Consider the following 20326-nt stretch of genomic DNA (forward strand, 5'->3'; position numbering starts at 1 on the left):
GTTCCTGTAGGCCGGCGTCCTGCAGAATTTAACTCCAACCCTAATTAATCTCACCTGAATTAATTCATGCATGAGTTAACATAATATGGTAACAAAGATCAGATTGCAGTCTCTAGCAGAATAACATACAGTTTTTTTTAATGTAAAAAAGGCCTACATATGACACCGGAAGCCTTGCAAATTCAAGTTACAAATGGCCTTGCGCAATCTAATCTCAAAAATAAAGTGGATAAGTGAACTAAATCACCACAGGATTCTATAGAACGTCAAGGGTGTAATATAATTTTAGTGTTATTTCCATAGGGCTTTTCCTGATTAATCTGTGCCTGGAGAACAATCTAAAGAGGAATCCCATGAATAGATTTCTATTGAGGACAAGGTCCCAAAGAATGCCATTGTCCTACAGTGACCCGTCCTATCACAGTGCTCCAAAATCATTTAGCATCACACACTGTTCCATGAAAGTTAGTCTGAATTGATCCCAAATCCCAAAGTTAATGTTTTAAGCTTTATGCACATGTTACTTTATCAGGCCAGTGGTGAGATACATTAATGCTCATGGTTTCGGACACAAACAGCTCTTGGTTGACTCCAACTGGTTATATGCATTTTTAACAAAGACAAATTCACCGAAGTAATGGTTCCCTTCTTATATGAAGTTGATGAAACACAAACATGAGAAAAAAACATTAATTCTCCAGTGTTCCAGTACAGTAGCATGCTTTTGATGATTTATGATGGGGTAAAAACCAATTTTCTCTCTACAGATGAAGTGAGGGTCAAGTAATGAGTGATGTTCACAAGAGAAGGTCGAGGGGATCCTTATGGGCAAATTTCATAGATAGATAGATAGATAGATAGATAGACAGATAGATAGATAGACAGATAGATAGATAGATAGATAGATAGATAGATAGATAGATAGATAGATAGATAGAAATTAACTCAGTAAAGTGCAACTACAATCAATAGTATTCATGAGCATAGTGTGTTCTGCAACAGTGTTTAGATTTGTGCCAGTTTTCCCTTCCTCTGCTTTCTCTGCAGTGCTGCTTTGCCCTAGTTTAATAAGCTCTTGCACTGCAGACACCTGCATAAGAAGTTCTGCTGACCTCTTCTTTATTAAACAAGCCTTCCGGGCAAAGAAAACAACAGACACAGATAAGGCAGGGTTGACAGATCAAACTGAAAAGCAAAACTAAATGTGGTGCGTTCACTGAATTTGAATATTCAGCAGTCAGTAAAAAACTGAGCCCTGTAAACTTCAAAAGTAATCATTACATGGCACCCATCAATGTCTTTATCTCACCAGCCCCCCTGTAAAAAAAAAAGAAAAAAAAGAAAGCCATATTTTTAAACTCATTTTTAATCTTGAGATTATAAATTAATGTCCAAGTAACAGCTTTGAAAGAGGAATTCCATTTTCCTTTTTAAATTTAATTCGGAGTCTTTTATAGCTGGCACTTCCGAGCACTTCAAAAGGATTTCAAAGCAACTCCTTCAGTAACTCACCTACTGAAAATCTTAAAGGAATAGTTCACCAAAAAACTCCAACATTATTTTCTTACTTATTTTCTTAAGTATAAGAGTTTCATTCTTCATTATGCATTCGCTACTGTACAAAAGTTTGTAACCGGTAAGATCTTTTGAAAGAAATCTAATCCTCACCCAGGATGCATTTATTTGACCAAAAATGCAGTCAAAACATAAATATTGTGAAACAACAAAATCTCACTGATTTTTGATATGAAAATTTGCTAACACCCTCAGGTCACAACTCCAATCCATCAATCCTTCAAATTGGCTTGAAGACTTTGTGTTAACACTTTAGAATAAGGTTCCATTAGTTAATGTTAGTTAATGTATTAATTAACATGAACAAACAATGAATAATACATTTATTACTGTATTTATTCATCTTTGTTAATGTTAGTTAATGAAAATACAGTTATTCATTGTTAGTTCATGGTAATTCACAGTGCATTAGCGAATGTTAACAAGCACAACTTTTGATTTAAATAATGCATTAGTAAAGGATTGTAGAAGGATTGTTCTTGCTTAGTTCATGTTAACGAAAGTAGTTAACATTACCTAATGGAACCTTATTCTAAAGTGTTACCGGCTTTGTAAACATGCTTGTTCTCTGCAGATTTCTCTCCTGATTCAGATAAAATGACTTTTCACTGGAAAAAGCGATATTATGGATAGAGGACTCATCTGAAGTTAAAATACACAACTTTTTGCTTCACAAGATGTTAACTGATGGACTGAGGGGTGTGGATTATTTGTGGATTATTTTGAAGTTTTTATCAGCTGTTTGGACTCTCTTTCTGACGGCACCCATTCACTAGAGAGTATCCATCCCAGTGGCAAATTGATGTTGAAAAGACTTTGATATACAAAAAAAAATAAAAATAAAGATCAAATATTCAAATCAAAGTAATTTTAAAAGCTTGGCATGACATTGATCTGATGTAAATTGTACGTCAAACATATTGGCCAACATATACATTAAACGATTTTAAGTGTTGGATTAGCTTTTTTCAGGTAGCAAATATTTTTTTGGCCAACGTAAAGGCCTTTTCAGACCAAAAGTAAAATCAGTGAGCCCCTGAAGTGCCTCTGCACCTCACTCCCGATTTCTCTCAACACAGGGACTGAAAGAGTGTCAGTAAATAAATGGGAAAACATTATTTGAAAAAGTAACTCAGATATTTCATTGTTAATTTAAAATTAATATGTTACTTCACTAGTTACTAAACATTTTTATCTGACTGCATAACTATTCTTAGTTATAATGAGTTACCCCAACATTAATAGACACACAGATAGACAGAAAGATGGAAGGATGGATGGATAGATAGATACACTAGATGTAGACGGACGGATGGATAAATAGATAGACAGACAGACAGACACAGATTAATAGATCAGATTTGTTCATAATTTGTTCACAACCAGGACATTTTTTGTGAGTAGTACAGTATGTGGAGTGCGAGTTCCACTTCCTTTACATTTCCTTTTCCAAACACTTGCTCTCTCTCTCTATCTCTCTCTGTGTGTGTGTGTGTGTGTGTGTGTGTGTGTGTGTGTGTGTGTTTAGAAGCAATGCAGTAAGAGTGAGCGTTGAGCTGCAGCAGCATCAGTGTCTCAGTATCAGTCGCTCTGCAGCATGCATCAGGAAACACACTTCATCCACACTTTCTGCTCCACAGGATGTGAGTTCAGGTAGGACCATGTCCTTTCTCTCCTCTCTGCTGCTCTGCCAGCCACTCGATCGCTCTCGTCAGCTCCGGGGAACTCGAATGGGAGATCGCTCACAGCGTCTCTGGTCTGGTCAGTTAGGATCCTGTCAGTTGTTGCATGTTTCATTGATTGTTAGAACAGCTGGATCTTGACGATTGTTGACTTCATCTTCAGTTAATAAATGAGTTGTCTTTCACAGCCAAGAAAATGCTGAAAGTTTTTGTAGTCTTGAACATGAAAGCCCCTTCTATGATGCTTTTGCCTGTGAATCATTTTGTCTTCATGCAATAGCTGTAAAAAAAAAAAAAGGCAATTGTAACACTTTCAATTTCTTAAAGCACAGACAAGCTATTCATCATAAAATCTATTTTATGGAGGTATAAATGTGATGTTTTTTTGGGGAGGGGTTGTTTAAATTTCTGAAGTGTTTAAATTTAAACTTCTGTATTGTGTATTTCATTTCTTGGTCATCGGTTAAAAGTTGATACGAATATATGCTAAAACTGTTGCTTATAGCTGACAGCTAAGACTTTATCGTGGCTGTGATGTTGAGGGAATTATATCACTAATTATGAAATTCAAATTGTTTGACTGATTTAAAGGTACAGGTTGTAGGACCTGCCACTAGAGGGCTCACAACCAAAACAATAACAATCGCGTGGTTTGATGACGTATAGAAGGAGTGTGGAATGATGGGAATTTGTTGTCTTCTACCCAACCGCTGACGGCCATCAATCAGACGGAAAAATAAATCATGGATTTAACAGATGCAAAGACGCGATCAGACTATGGATCAGACGCGTCCTCGTGCGGGTCTAGAGACACGATGCCCCGCGTTCGGCATGTATGCCTCATAATACTAATCTTGTTGATCGTTATAATAGCATACGTTTTCTGTAAAGATACAAATCAAAACAACTCACCTGTCGAGTAAAACACAAGTGAGATCATCTCTTTCTAGTTGAAGTTTGTCGCGAAGCTCTCTCCATCTAGAAAATGCAACTCCGATATCGATCCTCGCTCTTTCTCTCCTCTTGTCCCAAACTCTTCTTGGGTCATTTGATGGCCCATACGCTTACGTTTACAGGAGCTGTACTTGTCGACAGGAACAGCGGCAGACAGTAAACAGTAATTATGTTCCATAAATAAGTAACACAATCCACCATAAAACGTGCAAGCAGAAGCAAATAAGGAACTGCTTGAAGCAAGGTAGTGCGTTTGCTGGACGCTAGACACTACTTCTGCATTTGTTGTCATGTTGTCATGTGGTTTCTACGTCAATAAAGGCGGTAAAAAAGGGGTAACTAACGTCATTGACCGGCGACTGCACTGCCCCGTGTCACTGTTTAGAATGGGAATTTTCTCATAATTTACAAGTAGTTGAAAGATAAGAGATATTGTTAGTAATCAGCTGAACAAAATATATAACAAATATTTTTATCGGCTGCAATAAAGGTGAGAGGAAGCTAGAGGAGCGTGTCTGTAACCCCAGCTCTTGATTCATATCTAAAGACAGTCCTTCATGCTAAAGCAGAATCTGAATCTCTCTAATCATTTCATATGCATATATCTGATGCTCTCAGGTGACTGTCAACATTTTCAAGGTGGGCAGTATTAATTATCACATACAGCACCGAAACACATGAGCAACCTGATGAAAACGTGCAACAAAAATACATCTACAGTAGAACGTTAGACAGCAATTATTTTCTGAATTTATGAATCACATGAAAGTTGCATTATATAAATATATATTTAACTATTAAAGATTAAAAATTATACTAGCAAACATGTATAATATAACATAGCTAATATGAAAAAATAACGCAGTTATTGCTCAGGAATTCCCTTTTTAAGGTCAATTATTTATATTAATACAATATAAAATAACATAGCATAATATATAACATAAATTCCCCTTTTGAGTTAAATGTCTTGAAGTTGACATGAAACCTGTAAAGTGCATTCATCGGCTCTATAGCGACACCCCCTCTATAGCGGTTTGCAAAAGAATTGCAGTTATTTTGCAATTACTAGAATTCAATCAAATGGCTTTCCAAACATAACTCTTTAGCCTGTGGATCACTGTGGCTCCCAGCTTTTTTGAAATCACCCTTTCATGATTTTTTATTCATAATAAATAATCTAATTTTAAATTTTAAATCAGATGGAGGTCATGAAGGAATTTCATTCGAGGAATATTTTCTTGGCACCAAGATATGAATTACCTCTCCTGCCAGAGAGACCTGAAGATGAATGCAGGAGACAGAGAGACACAATGTATATGAAACAGAATGAAAGAATAATAGCAGTAGACAGAAAGTGTTTGTTTAAACAACCATAAAAGTCTATCATATATGAAGAGTGTTATTTGCATTCTCATTTATCTCAATGGCAGTTGCAAATTAAAATAACGGTGCATTTAAGAGCCTCCAAAACAAAATCGGTCACTAGTAAAACCTCAACAGTTTTTATATGTTTCTTAATGTTTTCTTTTTTCAAAAGCTCTCTACTTTTGAATTTTGAAAAGCTGTTAATTGAGAAGGATGTCTGTTAGAACCAAAGTGTGCAATTCCAGCATCAGATAAACCTTGAAATCCCAATATTGTGTATTAAAGGCACAGTGTGTAAAAACCACTAGAACAGTGTTATATATTCTGTTGACTTGTGTGTACATACATTATTCCAAATGTTTCGAAGAATGTTTAAATCCTGAGAAATAAGCAATTTTAACTATAGTGACACTGACCGTGTCCACAGTGTCATTGTTTCACCTGCCGATGACATCATAATCCCTTAATTTTCCTCAGTTTTGTTTTGTAGAAAACATGGAAACATCAAAGACGCTTTAATATGTTGTGCATTTTAATAGACCGGTGATGACCGCACAGAGTAGCATTATAACAGAACTTATAAATGTTTCTAGTATGATAAACGACGGCTTTCGGCCTTACCATGCTTCATTCTACTACATTAATAAATCATTAGCTCATCTATGAACATGATTTCTGCCCGACTCCCATGATTCCACACTCAGTCACGGCATCATCAAACTACGTCTTTGTTCTGTTTTATTTTGTTTTGTTTTGAACATGCACCCTCAAAATTACATATTGTGACTTTAATATTTAATTAAATTAATTTGGAAAATGTTATTGAATTTTATTTTATTTTTTATATTCGACCAAACCTTGGACCCAATATTTATTTGAAAACCTGTTTGGTAACAATAATTATTTTGCACAAAATATTAATGTGAAATGTGAAAAGTGAAATGAAGTGCATGTATCCATAATTAAACATCCCTCACATAGCTCCGGGGGGTGAATAAAGGCCGCCTGTAGTGAATCCATGCATTTTTTTTTTAAGATAAATATCTATATTTCAAATGTAATAAATACTTTTTTCTCACTTCTGCTGACCGGCCGATGACATAAGACATTCGCTGCGTGATTTGACAAAAATGCATGGATTCGCTACAGGAGGCTTTCATTCACCCCCTGGAGCTGTGTGAGGGATGTTTTATTGCGGATGTGCACACTTTATTTCACATCTTATGCACTGTTGACAACCAACACCAGCTCACCCCATTGAAAGGCTTGGAAGAGCAAGGACAATTTTTAATATAACTCTGATTGAATTATTCTGGAAGAAGAAAATCACACACTTTTGAGAGGGTGAATAAAACAAAGGCTAATTTTCATTTTTGGGTGAACTAACCATTTAAATTAATTGTCTTGCTCTTTGATAGGCACTGATGAGTAAACTTCTTGGACATAAATCCAAGGCAGGAGTCTTCAGGGACTGGGTGATATATTGAATGTAAAAAAGAAAAAAAAAACTTGCATCTTCAAATGACTTTAATGTACTTTTTATTTTTGGCCATTAACTCTCCTAAAGACCATGCAATTAGATTACTTCTGTTATCCTACTTTATATCGCCACTTTTGACATTTTTTACAATCCAAAATAACCCTGCATATTCTTGATCAATGGACATATTTATTTTAACTCGAATAAAGTACTATAGTTTGAAGAACATGACAAACTTATCTTTAGCTTTCCATTGTGCTTCTGTTGTATTTTGCATTTAATAAAAAAGAGGTAAATTCCTTGAATTGCTGCTTACACACACTTTCGAAACCAAAAAAATGGGTGCTTTTTCATCTGAATAACGTGAAATCTATTTTTCCTTTGTTTTGACATTCCTGCAATGATTGGAAACCAAGGCCAGGCCTGTTTAGATGACAATGCAACAAGTCCAATAGATTATATTTTTATATATTTATATTATATATTGATTATATATTTTTTTAAACCCTATTATTGAAGCTTAACATTTTCTAAAAGAATGAACTTTTCTGTTTTCTGTTTGGTGGACACAGAAAAACGCACTGCAGCTTTAATAATAGATGAAGCTGTTGGACTGGCGATGACAGGATCTGTATCAGAGTCCATCAGATATTTAGAAACGATTAAACACATCAATACCGGCATAAGTAGCTTATCTGGAATAAGCACAGCTGGAAACAGATGTGACATTGACCAATGCTCCCTTGGAAACACACCTATAAATAAGTGTTGTTATTGCTAACTCAAACTAAAACCAATTAAACTGACTTTGAAACTAACTAACTAAAACAAGTCTAAAACACTTATCACAATGAAATCACTAAAGCTTAAGCTATAATTAATATGAAAACTGAAATTATAAAAATGTAGCATCATTCAAACTGTTAGTAAATATAATAATAGTATATCAATAAACAACACTGGTGTGTGCTTTACTGGCAATCTTAAATAGTCCACAACACTGTCAGTTAGTTAAACAATAACCCCTTAAAACATGCGCAGACACAAACCAAACACATTATGCAAACTAAGGCCTGAAACACACTATTTACTCAAGCGTGCGAGTAGATGCATGTGAATGCTTAGCCAGCATATCCCAAACACACTTCTCAGTCGTCTGAACTTCCAAACCAATGCCATTAAAGCAAACATTCAGGAAGCCAGAGATAAACATATTTAAAAATAATTCAAATGACTTGTAAACTATATTTTAGCTACCGGAATGGTAATATCTTTCAAAAGTTTGGGGTCAGTAAGATTTTTTTAAAGAAATTTGAGTGACAGTAAAGACATTAGTAATGTTAGAAAAGACATTTATAATGTTGACCTTTTTATTCATCAAATAATCATAAAAAAAGTATTGCAGTTTCTACAAAAAATATGAAGCAGCAAAACTGTTTTCAACACTAATAATCATAGGAAATGTTTCTTGAGCAGTGAATAAGAAAATCATAATGATTTCTGAAGATCATGTGACACTAAAGGCTGGAGGAATGATGCTGAAAATACAGCTTTACATCACAGAAATAAATTACATTGCACAATATATTTAAATAGAAAACATTTTAAGCTCAAATAATATTTCGCAATATATTACTGATTTTACTGTATTTTTACTGTAAATACAGCCTTGGTGAGAATAAAAGACTTCTTTCAAAAACATTTAAAAGAAATGTTACTGACCACAAACTTTATAATTTATTCATAATTTAAACAGTTCTTTTTTCTTTTATTTTTTGCCACAAAAACAATTAAGGTTAGAGAAGGATAGTTGTGCTATTTAAAAAACAACACAACTGGTATGACACTGAAAAATGTCAAATTAGTTACGTTTAATGATGAGCCGAATATACATTGACCCTTGATGACCAAGTAAACAATTCAGAAATGATATTATATACATCTATCTGACACTAATATGAAGCCGTTTATTCGATGTTTTAGTGCCAGAGAAGAAGAATAGATCAAGCCTCTCTTGACCTAATGAGAAGCAGGACAGTAAGAACAAGTGAACTCGTGTGGGCTTGTTCCCACTGGGATTGTGGGGGAATTGATTTAAAGCCCTTTGGCTGGTTTCCTCACACACTCGGCTAAAAGAAATCACATCACCTCAGCTGCCCCCAATCATCTGATCCAGACACACATGTGAAATCAAATGATGGGATGCTGTGAACTGTTTTTTTAAACCGTGTTAATGCATACCGAGTTCACTGGCATGGCTGTGAATGGAACTATTTTCCTTGAATTTGTGACTATTTCTCATTTAGGGTTATAAGCATGCCTGCTAATTACTTAGCTAAGTAATTTGTTATGCCAGTTTTTCAACTACACTGAAAATAATATGGTGTAGAAACAAATTGCCAGTTAGTTTCACAATTAATTAGAATGAAATGGCAAGTAAACACATTGAAAATGTGTAGAAAGACCGAAATAGTATTTTCTTTTAAAAGCTGCTTCGATAATCTGTTTTATTTATAGTTTTGAATACATACGCTGCATCACATACATTTTTATCAGTTCATGCATGTGAATTCTGCTGAAAATTCATATCCATGATCTTAAAATAATAATAATACTAATAATAAATTAAAATAAATTAAAATATAAAACTATATATATTTATCTATACATATAAAAGCTTTAAATAAAATAACATTTTAATAAATAAAAAATCATAACTGTTATATAATTATAATGTTCACATTCTGTATATAAAAAAACTAGTTGTTAAACACAGCTTTAAAAATCATATGTTCTCATAAATTGTATTGAATTTAATTTGGATCAATTTTGACCCAGAACATTACAGTCATACTCCGCATTTGAACATTATACAAGGGATAAGCCCTTTAAATACTCGTAATGTATTCTAGAAAGAAATGCATAGAAAATGCATAAAGATTGACGATCGAAAGAGGAGAGAGTGTGAGGGAGAAGCAAGTGGGAATGGAGCAAGAGAGACGATTGACCATAATAAAGAGAAAAAGGGAGGGTTAAGGGAAGTATGCGAGAGGTATTACGAGAAAATTGATCCCTGGGGTTAAATGCAAAGGAATGATGCTGGTCTACATGAAAGGTCTGTAATCTACTGTAATATCCATAGCTACTGAACAAACCGTTTGAAGAAAGCTGGAGCGTATTCATGCTGCAGGATCGGACCGAACAGATGACAGATGGTTGCAAACATCATTACAGCTGGGAATCGAGAACCAGTTGCGTTTGTTAAGAAATCTGGAACCGAAGCAGTCCCAAGACTTTCAGTTTGATTAATAGTTTTCTGTATTCTGCTGCATGTACTAAAATACAGTGTTTCCTACAGCAAGACTCAAATGATGCAAAAGAAATAATGTTTGAGCATGTAGTCTGAATTAATCAAATGTGAGCCACTAAACAGAAATAGATCTGCAGCATTATACTGCATTGTCTCACTAGTTATGCACAACAGCAACCATAAAATGTGACCATGAAGTTTGTTTCATGAACTTTTTCTTGAGTCAGTTAAAAATATTCATGCAACAGTCTCAAATTATTATAGTTATTATTATAATAGTTATGTACTTAAAGTTTGTGACACTAGCTGGTTGTTCATACTGTTCAAAGTTGCTCAAAATACTAAAATAACCTATTCACTGAAAACAAAAAATCATCCGACAAATTTTCTTGGGAAGACCTTGATGATGTTCATGCAGTAATTATAAAATGAATTAATTGTGAATGCATTAATTAATATAAATAGTTATTTTTTTATATTATTGTAATTTTAGAGAATAGATAGATTTCAGCAGCAAAATATGTTTTAGCGTTACTGTTTTATTATTTTTTTTACACTTGTTTTAAGTTAAAATTTGTAAAAAAAATAAATAATAATAATAATAATAATTGCATTAAAATAAAATACACTTACATTTAAGATTAAATCTATAAAAATAAGTCTTAATATTTTATGCAGCATATGTTGCTGCTCAAATACATCTTATTTTAAGGATTTGCAGACTTGACTGGAAAACAAGTACAAATGAATTATTCAATTAATGTTGACATGCATTATTCATTACTTTTATGTTTACAATTATTAAATTATATTTAAAGATACTTTTTGCTAAAAAAATTTTTTAGTTTATAGTTAGAACTAATTATAAGGAAGGCTTTTTAAAAAAAAAAAAAAGAAAAAAAAGAAAAAGAAAATTATGCATTTGTTAATAAATCGTGCTTTAAAAAAGTGTAAAAGTGTCATCTGTGGAGGGATAATGGTAACATTCCTTACAATTCCCATCCACACACACACACTGGCTATGAAAAATGCTTCCAATTTGGGCACAATGCAACAAAACCCAAGAAAGCCTCAAGACTGTCCAAAGTGGTCCAAGAGAGTATTTCCCCCTCTAGTCACTCATAAATTGAGTTGTTCTTCAGGCTTGAGTGGCACTTCAGTTTCTGCCTCACACACCCTGGTGTTATCTCCCATCCCAGCTTCGACAGCCTAACACCCTCAATAGCCGAGTCGTTAATCACAGCAGCCAATTATCAAAATACTGCAAATGTCACACACAATCCCATCCTAAATGATCATGGCTGCAGGAAGAATTAATCTCCAGTGACAGCTTTTAGAGACCCTTTAATCACCAAAACATGGGTACACAATCGGATGCGTGGATAGCAAGTGTGCACTGATTTATTATTCAGGTAGCTTTCTGTAGCACTAAAATGTGACAGTTTAAGAAAACTTTAAGAAACACAAAACTTTCGTCTTCTTTTTAGCTTGTCAAGAACTGGTTTTGGTTCCAGTGAGAAACTCAGTAGCAAACACCGAATAAGTGAAACCTATTTATCAGCTTTTCATCTCCTTTCAAATGAGATGGTTCCAGAGAAGGACTGAAAAGATAAATGTAGGAAATCTCTCCGAGTTTGCTTTTATTCCCCAAACAAAGCGGCTTCTAAATGTGAACAAGTCTTTTTCAAAAACTTGGGTTAATTCAGAGATGAAAGGTTTTCTTCTCTGTGACAGCTGTATTTCTCCATTAAATTGCTAATGCGGTTACCAGAGTTGCCTGCGTCCTTGCACACTAATTACCAGTCCCAAATAAGACCCAACAGCATGTTCCCTTAATGACCGGACCTCACCGAAGACCTGAAAGGGCTTGATGAATGCATGGATAATCCCAAACCTGCTGACACAGGTTCCTAAATAGGCCTCTTAGATTAGAAGTTTGTTTCATTATTAATGTAGATTTCAAGGTTTGTCTACGGAGTCTGTCGGACCATGCATGGGAAAAACGGAAAAGCGCTGTGTTGAAGCAAGCATTGATAGGATGCAATGCTACAAAATATGTAGAAGACTCTGAAAATAGGATTTAAAGAATACAAACTTTTGTTTAATGCAATGTCATACTTATTGAACACAAAGCCATAGACTGGTCGTGATTTCCCCTGTGGCTGAATGCAAATTTTTGTATTCGAATTGATTTTTTTATTATTTTATTGCTTTATTTGTAATCTTTTAGGCCTGTGTACCCAAAATGTATTAGTAAAATAAATGACTGATTATCAATAGCTATTTTTTATGATTCTCTATTCCACAAGTGTTGCTGGATTTACATTCAAATTTATATTGATTGTTCTGTGCACATTTTTTTTTTTGTACTACAAACTAGTGGTTTTGCACCAGAATAACTAATGCAAATCCAGAAAGCACGGTGACTGATAGATTATTAGATCTTATTATTATTATTATATATTATTTTGTCAAGATTGCTCTGCGTTATGTACATGCAAAAGTGAGAAGAAAACATTGAGCAATGCAAAAATAGTGAGATATCTCAAGATGAGGAAAACCTTACAAAGCAAACATTTGCAGAACAATCAATAAGTCATGATTAATATAAATTTTGAGTTGTAACTATCTGTAACAATCAATCAATAAATAACAAATCTTCCAGTTTGTGTCCATCAAGCTGAGATGAGGAACCTCATTTAATTAGTTTTATCATCTAAAACAAAGCACTGCTTTGTTTATTTAATGCATAAAGAAATATATTTTGACAAAAACTTAATCATTTCATATAAAATTACTCATATCAGTCTACTTAGTATCCAAGGGCTAAAGGTATTTTCCGTTTCTGATCCATTCTTGGTGTTTGTTAATATTGTTTCGAGTTAATATCCAGGTCATTAAGTGTGTTTGGAATAGCGCTATAGTATCATATTGATATATGAAGACTCGGTGAGGCATCACATATTGAATTCAGCGCTCAACCGCGCTGTGATTAATGAGAAATGTTCTGTACATTGAGGGAACTGCATTAAAGAACATTACAGGTTTGGGCCTCATTACTTAGCTCAAAAACACACACAATCCTTTTAATGAAATAATATTTTCTATTCTTTAACTTAAAATATGCAGAAATCTAAGGCCTCTTGCAAAATAACTTATTAAAACATTTGATCAAAACACTGATTTAAAAATGATGTTCTTGCATTAAAAAAAGATGGAGTTTTGGTGCTTAGTGCCACATTATAAGCCATTAAGTGTCATATTTCAGTGTTCTCTCATTAACTATACTTAAAATGACTTTGTATATATAAAACAAATAATGTCTGTACAAGTTCAGTATCGTCTACTAAGTAAGTTTCTTACCCAGCAGAACTGCAGAACTAATAGAGTGCAACAGTGATCTTTGCAGAGTTTCAGAAGTATCTGTTCCATCTTTGGAGAAATGAAAAAAAATTAAATAAAGTGTTCTGATCCAAGAACCATAGAATATTACAAACTTAGGACACAAATCAAACAAACAAAAAAATTAAAGGAATAGTTCACCTCAAAATTTCAATTGGCAGAAAACTTATTCATCCTCAGGTCATCCAAGATGTAGATGAGTTTGTTTCTTCATGGGAACAGATTTGGAGAAATGTAGCACTGCATCACTTGCTGACTACTGGATGCTCTGCAGTGAATGGGTGCCGTCAGAATGAGAGTCAAAACAACACAATAATCCACATCACTCCAGTCCATCAGTTAATGTCTTGTGAAGCGAAAAGCTTGAAAAGCTAATCATTAAGGCATTTTTAAGAGCCCATAACCCATAAAAATCCCTCCTCCAGTGAAAATGTTCATCCCCTGTTGTCCCTCAAATCAAAATCCACTGAAATATTTGGGTTTAGAATGGTTAAGCACTGTTTTCACTTGTAACCAGTTCTTGATCCGTTCATATTTCACTCCTGATTCAGACTAAATGACTTTTTCACTGGAGAAATCAAAATGATCAAAAATTATGGATAAAGGACTTCTATTTTAACCGGAAGACACCGTTTCTCTTTTCTACAACCATCTGAATGGAATTCTTATATATTTATGGTTTTAAAATAGAGTTGGTGAGCAATGTGACCTTGCACAAATGACATTTATGCAACACACACTGGAGTCAATAACCAGTAGCAACCCTACTTCACAGCCAATCACAATCAAAGCACAGCAAAAAGACAATCAATGCCTGTAAGAAATGCATTAGCCATAGGTTTTATTTCTTTCCTTTTTGTGTGCAGTTAAATTGACCAAAGCTGCAGCAGATGAATAAAAGAGCTGATATTGACACACACTCTGCTACTAATCCGATAGGAATCGATTAAACTCTTGTCCTTATAAAAACGAGGAAATACAATTGTGTCACTACAGGAATACAGATAAAGTTCCAAACAAAGTTTAATAGTACAATCCAACAAGACAGACAGGCAGGCATCAAAATCGTGATTCGAGATAAAAATTATCATTAATAAAAGACAGCTGAACAGATCAAACTAATAATGATTAGGAATACCAAAAAATGAGACCTGAAGAATTACAAACTAAAAGTCCATGAACTGAAATAAACAGAACTCAATAAAACTGTTCTTGGCATCTTCATCCACTGAATGAATTGTGTTTTGGCAATGACCATCTGTTTCATCAGTGATCTGTGCTGCACTGAATATTACTCTTAACACAGGAGACTAATGCACGCAAACACATTTTCATCACTGTGCACTTCTTTTAAATTACTAAGGCACTATGATGACTCACAACATCACATTCATAATACTTATTTCATTATCTCATCAATGATTCATAAACCCCATAAATGCAGCATGCTGTATGAATACAAACTATGAAACACATTACCGTACAAACACCAATGACAAATAAACATTTACAGTTATTCACTTAGCAGATGCATAATGCAAAGAAACAAATGAAGAAGGGGAAAGCAACATGAGAAGCGATGCAATATACAGAGATTTTACATAGATGTGTGCATGAAGTAAAAACAGGAAAATTGGAAAATATTGCAATCTAAAATAACTTTGTTCTATTTGAAAATATTTTAAAATGTGATTTATTCTTCTGATGCAAAGTTGTATTTTCAGCATCATTCCTCCAGTCTTCAGTGCCACATGATCCTTCAGAAATTCAGCCAGCTCATTGTATTAGTCTTTCTAGCAGACAGCAATTTACTTCTATCTCTGTTTCCTGACCCACAGATAAGCAATCAGGATGGTAGCAGAGACCCAGGCTGATGCGGACAGACCGAAGCGATGGAGGAGACAACGCCAGACCCCGCTTTTGTGGACGTGGACCAGGGTATGACTCTGGCGTGCATCGCCTTCCTATGTCTTCTTCTGGTGGCAATGATCATCCGCTGTGCCAAAGTCATCATGGACCCCTACAGCGCCATTCCCACCTCCACCTGGGAGGAGCAGCACTTGGACGACTAGCAGATTTCCCCAAGACCTCGCCAAATAAACATGCACCTGCATTCAATCAATGTTTCAACCAATGCACGGATATCTACGGGATATTTAAGCCGATAGTCATCTTCTCGCATGCAGCATCACTGGCTTTGAAGACGTCTGCATGGAAACGGAGCTGAATTGAACCCAACTCTATTAAACGAGAAGGCATGCATTTTGAAATGAAGCCGATTTTGACGTCAATGTCCTCTTTTGTGCTTCTACACTGGATGAGGTTTAGTAAAACGAAATCACTCCAAAGCACAAAATCTGACACTTCCATGTTCTCACAACCAATGCATCCTGAATTTGTAATAATAAAATATGTATATTTTTATCTTTAATAAGGTTATACAAGAAACACATCCAATTAAGGCATGGAAAACACTTCTAGCTATACAAGCTCCACAATTTTACAGCGTTGCCACAAGGGGTGCTATAGCCTTCTTACTGTCCGTTTTCTTTTACACAGTCATGGTGGAACAACAGTAAGTTAGGAGGTTAGTCAACAGCCAAAATGCTTATTTATGATTTAATATAACAGTAATTTGCAGTTAACTATCGCCCCCTTGAGTAGCACCACTGCAAATACAGTATTTACAATGGGACTGCATACTTGCAATACATTGGTCAAGCATTCGCATTTACAGACATGCATAAGCATGAGCTTAATTGTTATTAAGTTTTGCAAGAAGACAAAACTTTGACTGAAGGCCTTGTGGAAACGCCCAAAGATGAAAAACGCCATAAACTCTCTTTAAAAGAGCTCTCTCTCATTTATCGGCTCTTACGATCTGATCCCCTGATGTGGTTTGATTCTGTTGTCCTTGACAAAGTGTACGCATTAACAGAGAGCTATAGTCTGCACCGCATGATATCAAGTGCCTCAGCTGAGGTTATATAAATGAAGTGGACAAAACACCATTGTCCTGTCTGATGTGCTACATATCTGTTCTCAACCACAATAAAGATGATAGTAATTCTAGTATTTCTGGTGAATTATCACCAACCATTGGTGAGTACACTGCAAATCTTCAAGCTTTATAATGGGATTTTAAACACCACACTAAATTATGGGGGGAATTCAGGTCTAATCTAGTCATATCACACTAATTTAGCATTTTAGACAATACATAGTTTCAAAGCAGCTATACAGCAATAAACGGAGAAATAACAGTGTTACAAATGTAATTCAATTCAGTTATAAACCAACTCTACAGAAGACAGTGTCATTATTCAGCTCAATTCTCAATTTAGTATTTTTATTATTTTATTTTTATTTTTGCATTCTCATCTTAAAATGTACGACAATCTTGGGTGCAATTTACTAAGAATGAATAACCTAGACATAATGTTGCTTAATTGTATTTTTACTAAATTACTTATATAAAAAAAAAGGATAAAAAATTGTACTGAACGCAATTTTTATTTCACAGTTTCTATCTTGAAGCTCTCGAGCTGGATCAGTTCAACTTGTGGTGATGACAAAGATCTTTTCTATGAATCAATCGAATCGGTTCACCAAACTGATCCGGGATGCGTTTCCCAAAACCATAATTGCTAACATGTTAGCAACTTGGTTGGCAATGGGAAATTGCATTGAAAAAGTTGCCTTTTTCAAACATACCTGACTCAAAATAAGTCGAATGAACGATTCACTGACTCACTGAGCCAATAAATGGCTGCCAGATATACTTACGATCTTATTGTGTGAGTATTAATACAAGTAGAGTCATCAAATTCAACAGTTAAAAAAAAAACAAAAGTTGGCTTGTCCAGACTCATCCACTGATGGAAAGCATCACTACGAATCAAAAGTCTGACGTCTACAGAGCATATCAAGTCCTTTACCTGTCAAGAAGGTTTTATCTCTGCAACCAGATGTATTTTGCTGTTGTTGTTCAACTTTCCTCATGTGGAGGTTGTGGCAAAAAGCATTGCAGAGACAAATTTGATGTGCTGTCAATTCAAAGAGAGCAGAATTGAGGAGCTTGACAGCAATTCTGGTCGTGTTGTGATCACCTTCATTCAAAATAGTTTTTCTTTCCCTGGCATCACTCCCTCTTTTATCTCAAACACTCAGAGGAAGCAGCGCTCAAAAATGAGCTGATGGTTCAGCACAGCAAAAGCATTTTTTATCCATCATAAGAACCACAAGCTCCCTTTTTCTCAACACTAGTATTTATTTCCCAAAGTACAGCGCGATCGATCAGCCCAAGAATATCTCCGCTTTTCCTTTGCTGTTCAATTCATTTAAACACTACAAATAATTTTCCTGGCAGTGTGGCCAACATTTTACAAAACCCTTTTCAAGGTCTGCATTGTAAATGGTTAATGGCTGTAAATTTTAAATGTTTTTTTTTTATAATAAACCCTTTCTTATAGTTAGTTTTGGGGGTTTGGTTCATGCCAGAGTTTGCAGAGTCAGAGTACAAGAGCTGCATCATAAACTGAAGTCCTGATTTGAAATACAGCAGACATTATTACGACATTATTACTACTCCAGAATAAATTTTTTAAATGATCAAGCGGCACTTTCAAGGGTTCAGTTAAACTGGATTGAATTATTCATCAAGTGTAACCCAGTAATGATTTGCTCTCATTTATTTATTTATTTATTATATGTGATTTTATAAAAAGAAAAAAAAAGAAAAAATTGCGACAATGTTCAACTTCCAGTATATGAAACTAAATGTAACATTAAGTAATAACACAAGTTATTGTTTTTGTTTTGGGGTTTGTACACACTGTATTTCAACACGTGTCTAATCCATTAGACGTGGATTTTATAGCCTAAAATTGTCAACATTAAATTTACTTTTTAGAAATAAAAAACCATGTACTGGTACTGATGGATTTTGCATAATAAGACCAGGAGGATGTATTTAAATAGTCTTAAATAGTTAAAATAACTTTGAACTCACCAATAGCACTGTTAAAAAAATGATATGATGAATAATTCAAGCCAAAATACGATTTTCCAGTATTTTAACTCATATGTTATGTTATGATATGTTATCATATGTTATGATTTAAAATATTAGTTTAATATAACGTTGATATACCATATAAAGTGATATATAAGCTCTGAAATTGGCTGTGTGCTGCTAGCTGAAAATTCAACCAAACACACAAACAGATTAATACAAATTAATATATTATTTTATTATTATAATATATTAGTAACTTTAATACTTCAATGTTGTATTTTTTTAAGTTTGCTTTTGATCTAATATTTGTATTTTATTTCAGTTTTATTTTATTAACGAAAACATTAAGAGTCCTAGCTTTAGTTAATGATAACAACACTTAATGGTAGTAAATAACCAGACCAGACTTTTTATACTAGTTTTCTGCTAGTTAATCTGTTTAATTCTGTGGAAGGGATTCAACCATGCTGAAATATGTACAGAGCTGACAGCACCAGACTTTTATTGGTAGCACAAACAAAGATTTATCACCTGCTTTTCTCCTTCTCGAAGTGAAAGGTCAAACGCTGGAGGTCCATCTGTGAGGCCGCCAGGATTCATGGATAAAAGTCTGATCACAGAGGGAGAGAAACACACAGTAAGAGAGAAAACGAGATCCTTCTATCTCTGTCAGCAAAACAACATGAGCACTCACACGTTCACACACTCGGACTTACGCTGAAGGAGTCGTGAATGGACCATCTGACCTCTGATGTCTCAGTGACTCACAGGCGGCCCTCGTGAACTCCACCGCACGCCGAAACACACTCAGCACCATCTGTTAGCAGCTACACAAACCACTGACTGCAGAGGAGTCTGTCACAACAATGCATTTATAATAGGTATATTTCATAATATCATACATGTGATTTTTCATTTTTGTTGTCAGTTTAAATGTGTCTCAGAGTATCCATTCCATCTGCCTTGACATAAACACACTGGTGATCCCATGATTAATTGTTATGGCATGCATATTAATATCATAAATACTTCAAATACCAAAGATAATTTGGTAAATAGCAGAGTTCACTTAATAAAAACAAAACAAAAATAACAATATGTTTTTTAATTTACGTGTTTGACAGGATCTGACAGTCTGGCTCCAGCTGCAAGAAGAAACACTGCTGCAGGAATACTTTCAAATACAATGACATTAAACATCTTGTTTATCACATATCTAGTTATAATGGTATACAATATATTTTGCTCATGTATAATATACAATACACAATGCTTATATATTCTTTTTGGCTGTTTTATTAACTTTGCAATGCATTCTGCATCCATTGCAATCCCAGAATATACTGCAGTAAAAAAACCCTTCCGAGATGAAACGGGATATATGTTAATTCCATTACTACTTATAAAGCAAAAATTATTATTCCTTAAAAAGGTGTGATGCATTTTTATTGTAACAAATCAGTAGCTCAGCAACGTGGAATGGCCAAATGTTTTATGGACATAAAAGTAAATAAATAAATGATGAATAATGGCATGGC

General features: G+C 34.4%; 1 protein-coding gene across 1 annotated transcript; it reads left to right on the top strand.

Annotated features, from left to right (window-relative positions):
- Positions 1–3125: 3125 nt before the first annotated feature.
- On the top strand, positions 3126–17746 carry LOC128016358 (cortexin domain-containing 1). Its single transcript, XM_052600841.1, has 2 exons — positions 3126–3228; positions 15610–17746. The coding sequence occupies exon 2, from the start codon at positions 15664–15666 to the stop codon at positions 15841–15843; it is 180 nt and encodes a 59-aa protein (XP_052456801.1). The 5' UTR covers positions 3126–3228; positions 15610–15663; the 3' UTR covers positions 15844–17746.
- The last annotated feature ends 2580 nt before the right edge of the window (positions 17747–20326 follow it).

This window comes from Carassius gibelio, chromosome A7 (assembly GCF_023724105.1).
Source record: "Carassius gibelio isolate Cgi1373 ecotype wild population from Czech Republic chromosome A7, carGib1.2-hapl.c, whole genome shotgun sequence".
Classification (NCBI taxonomy): domain Eukaryota; kingdom Metazoa; phylum Chordata; class Actinopteri; order Cypriniformes; family Cyprinidae; genus Carassius; species Carassius gibelio.

Bases quoted from the DNA above. Each gene is read 5' to 3' on its own strand.
- LOC128016358 (XM_052600841.1), top strand. From the start codon at position 15,664: ATGGAGGAGACAACGCCAGACCCCGCTTTTGTGGACGTGGACCAGGGT.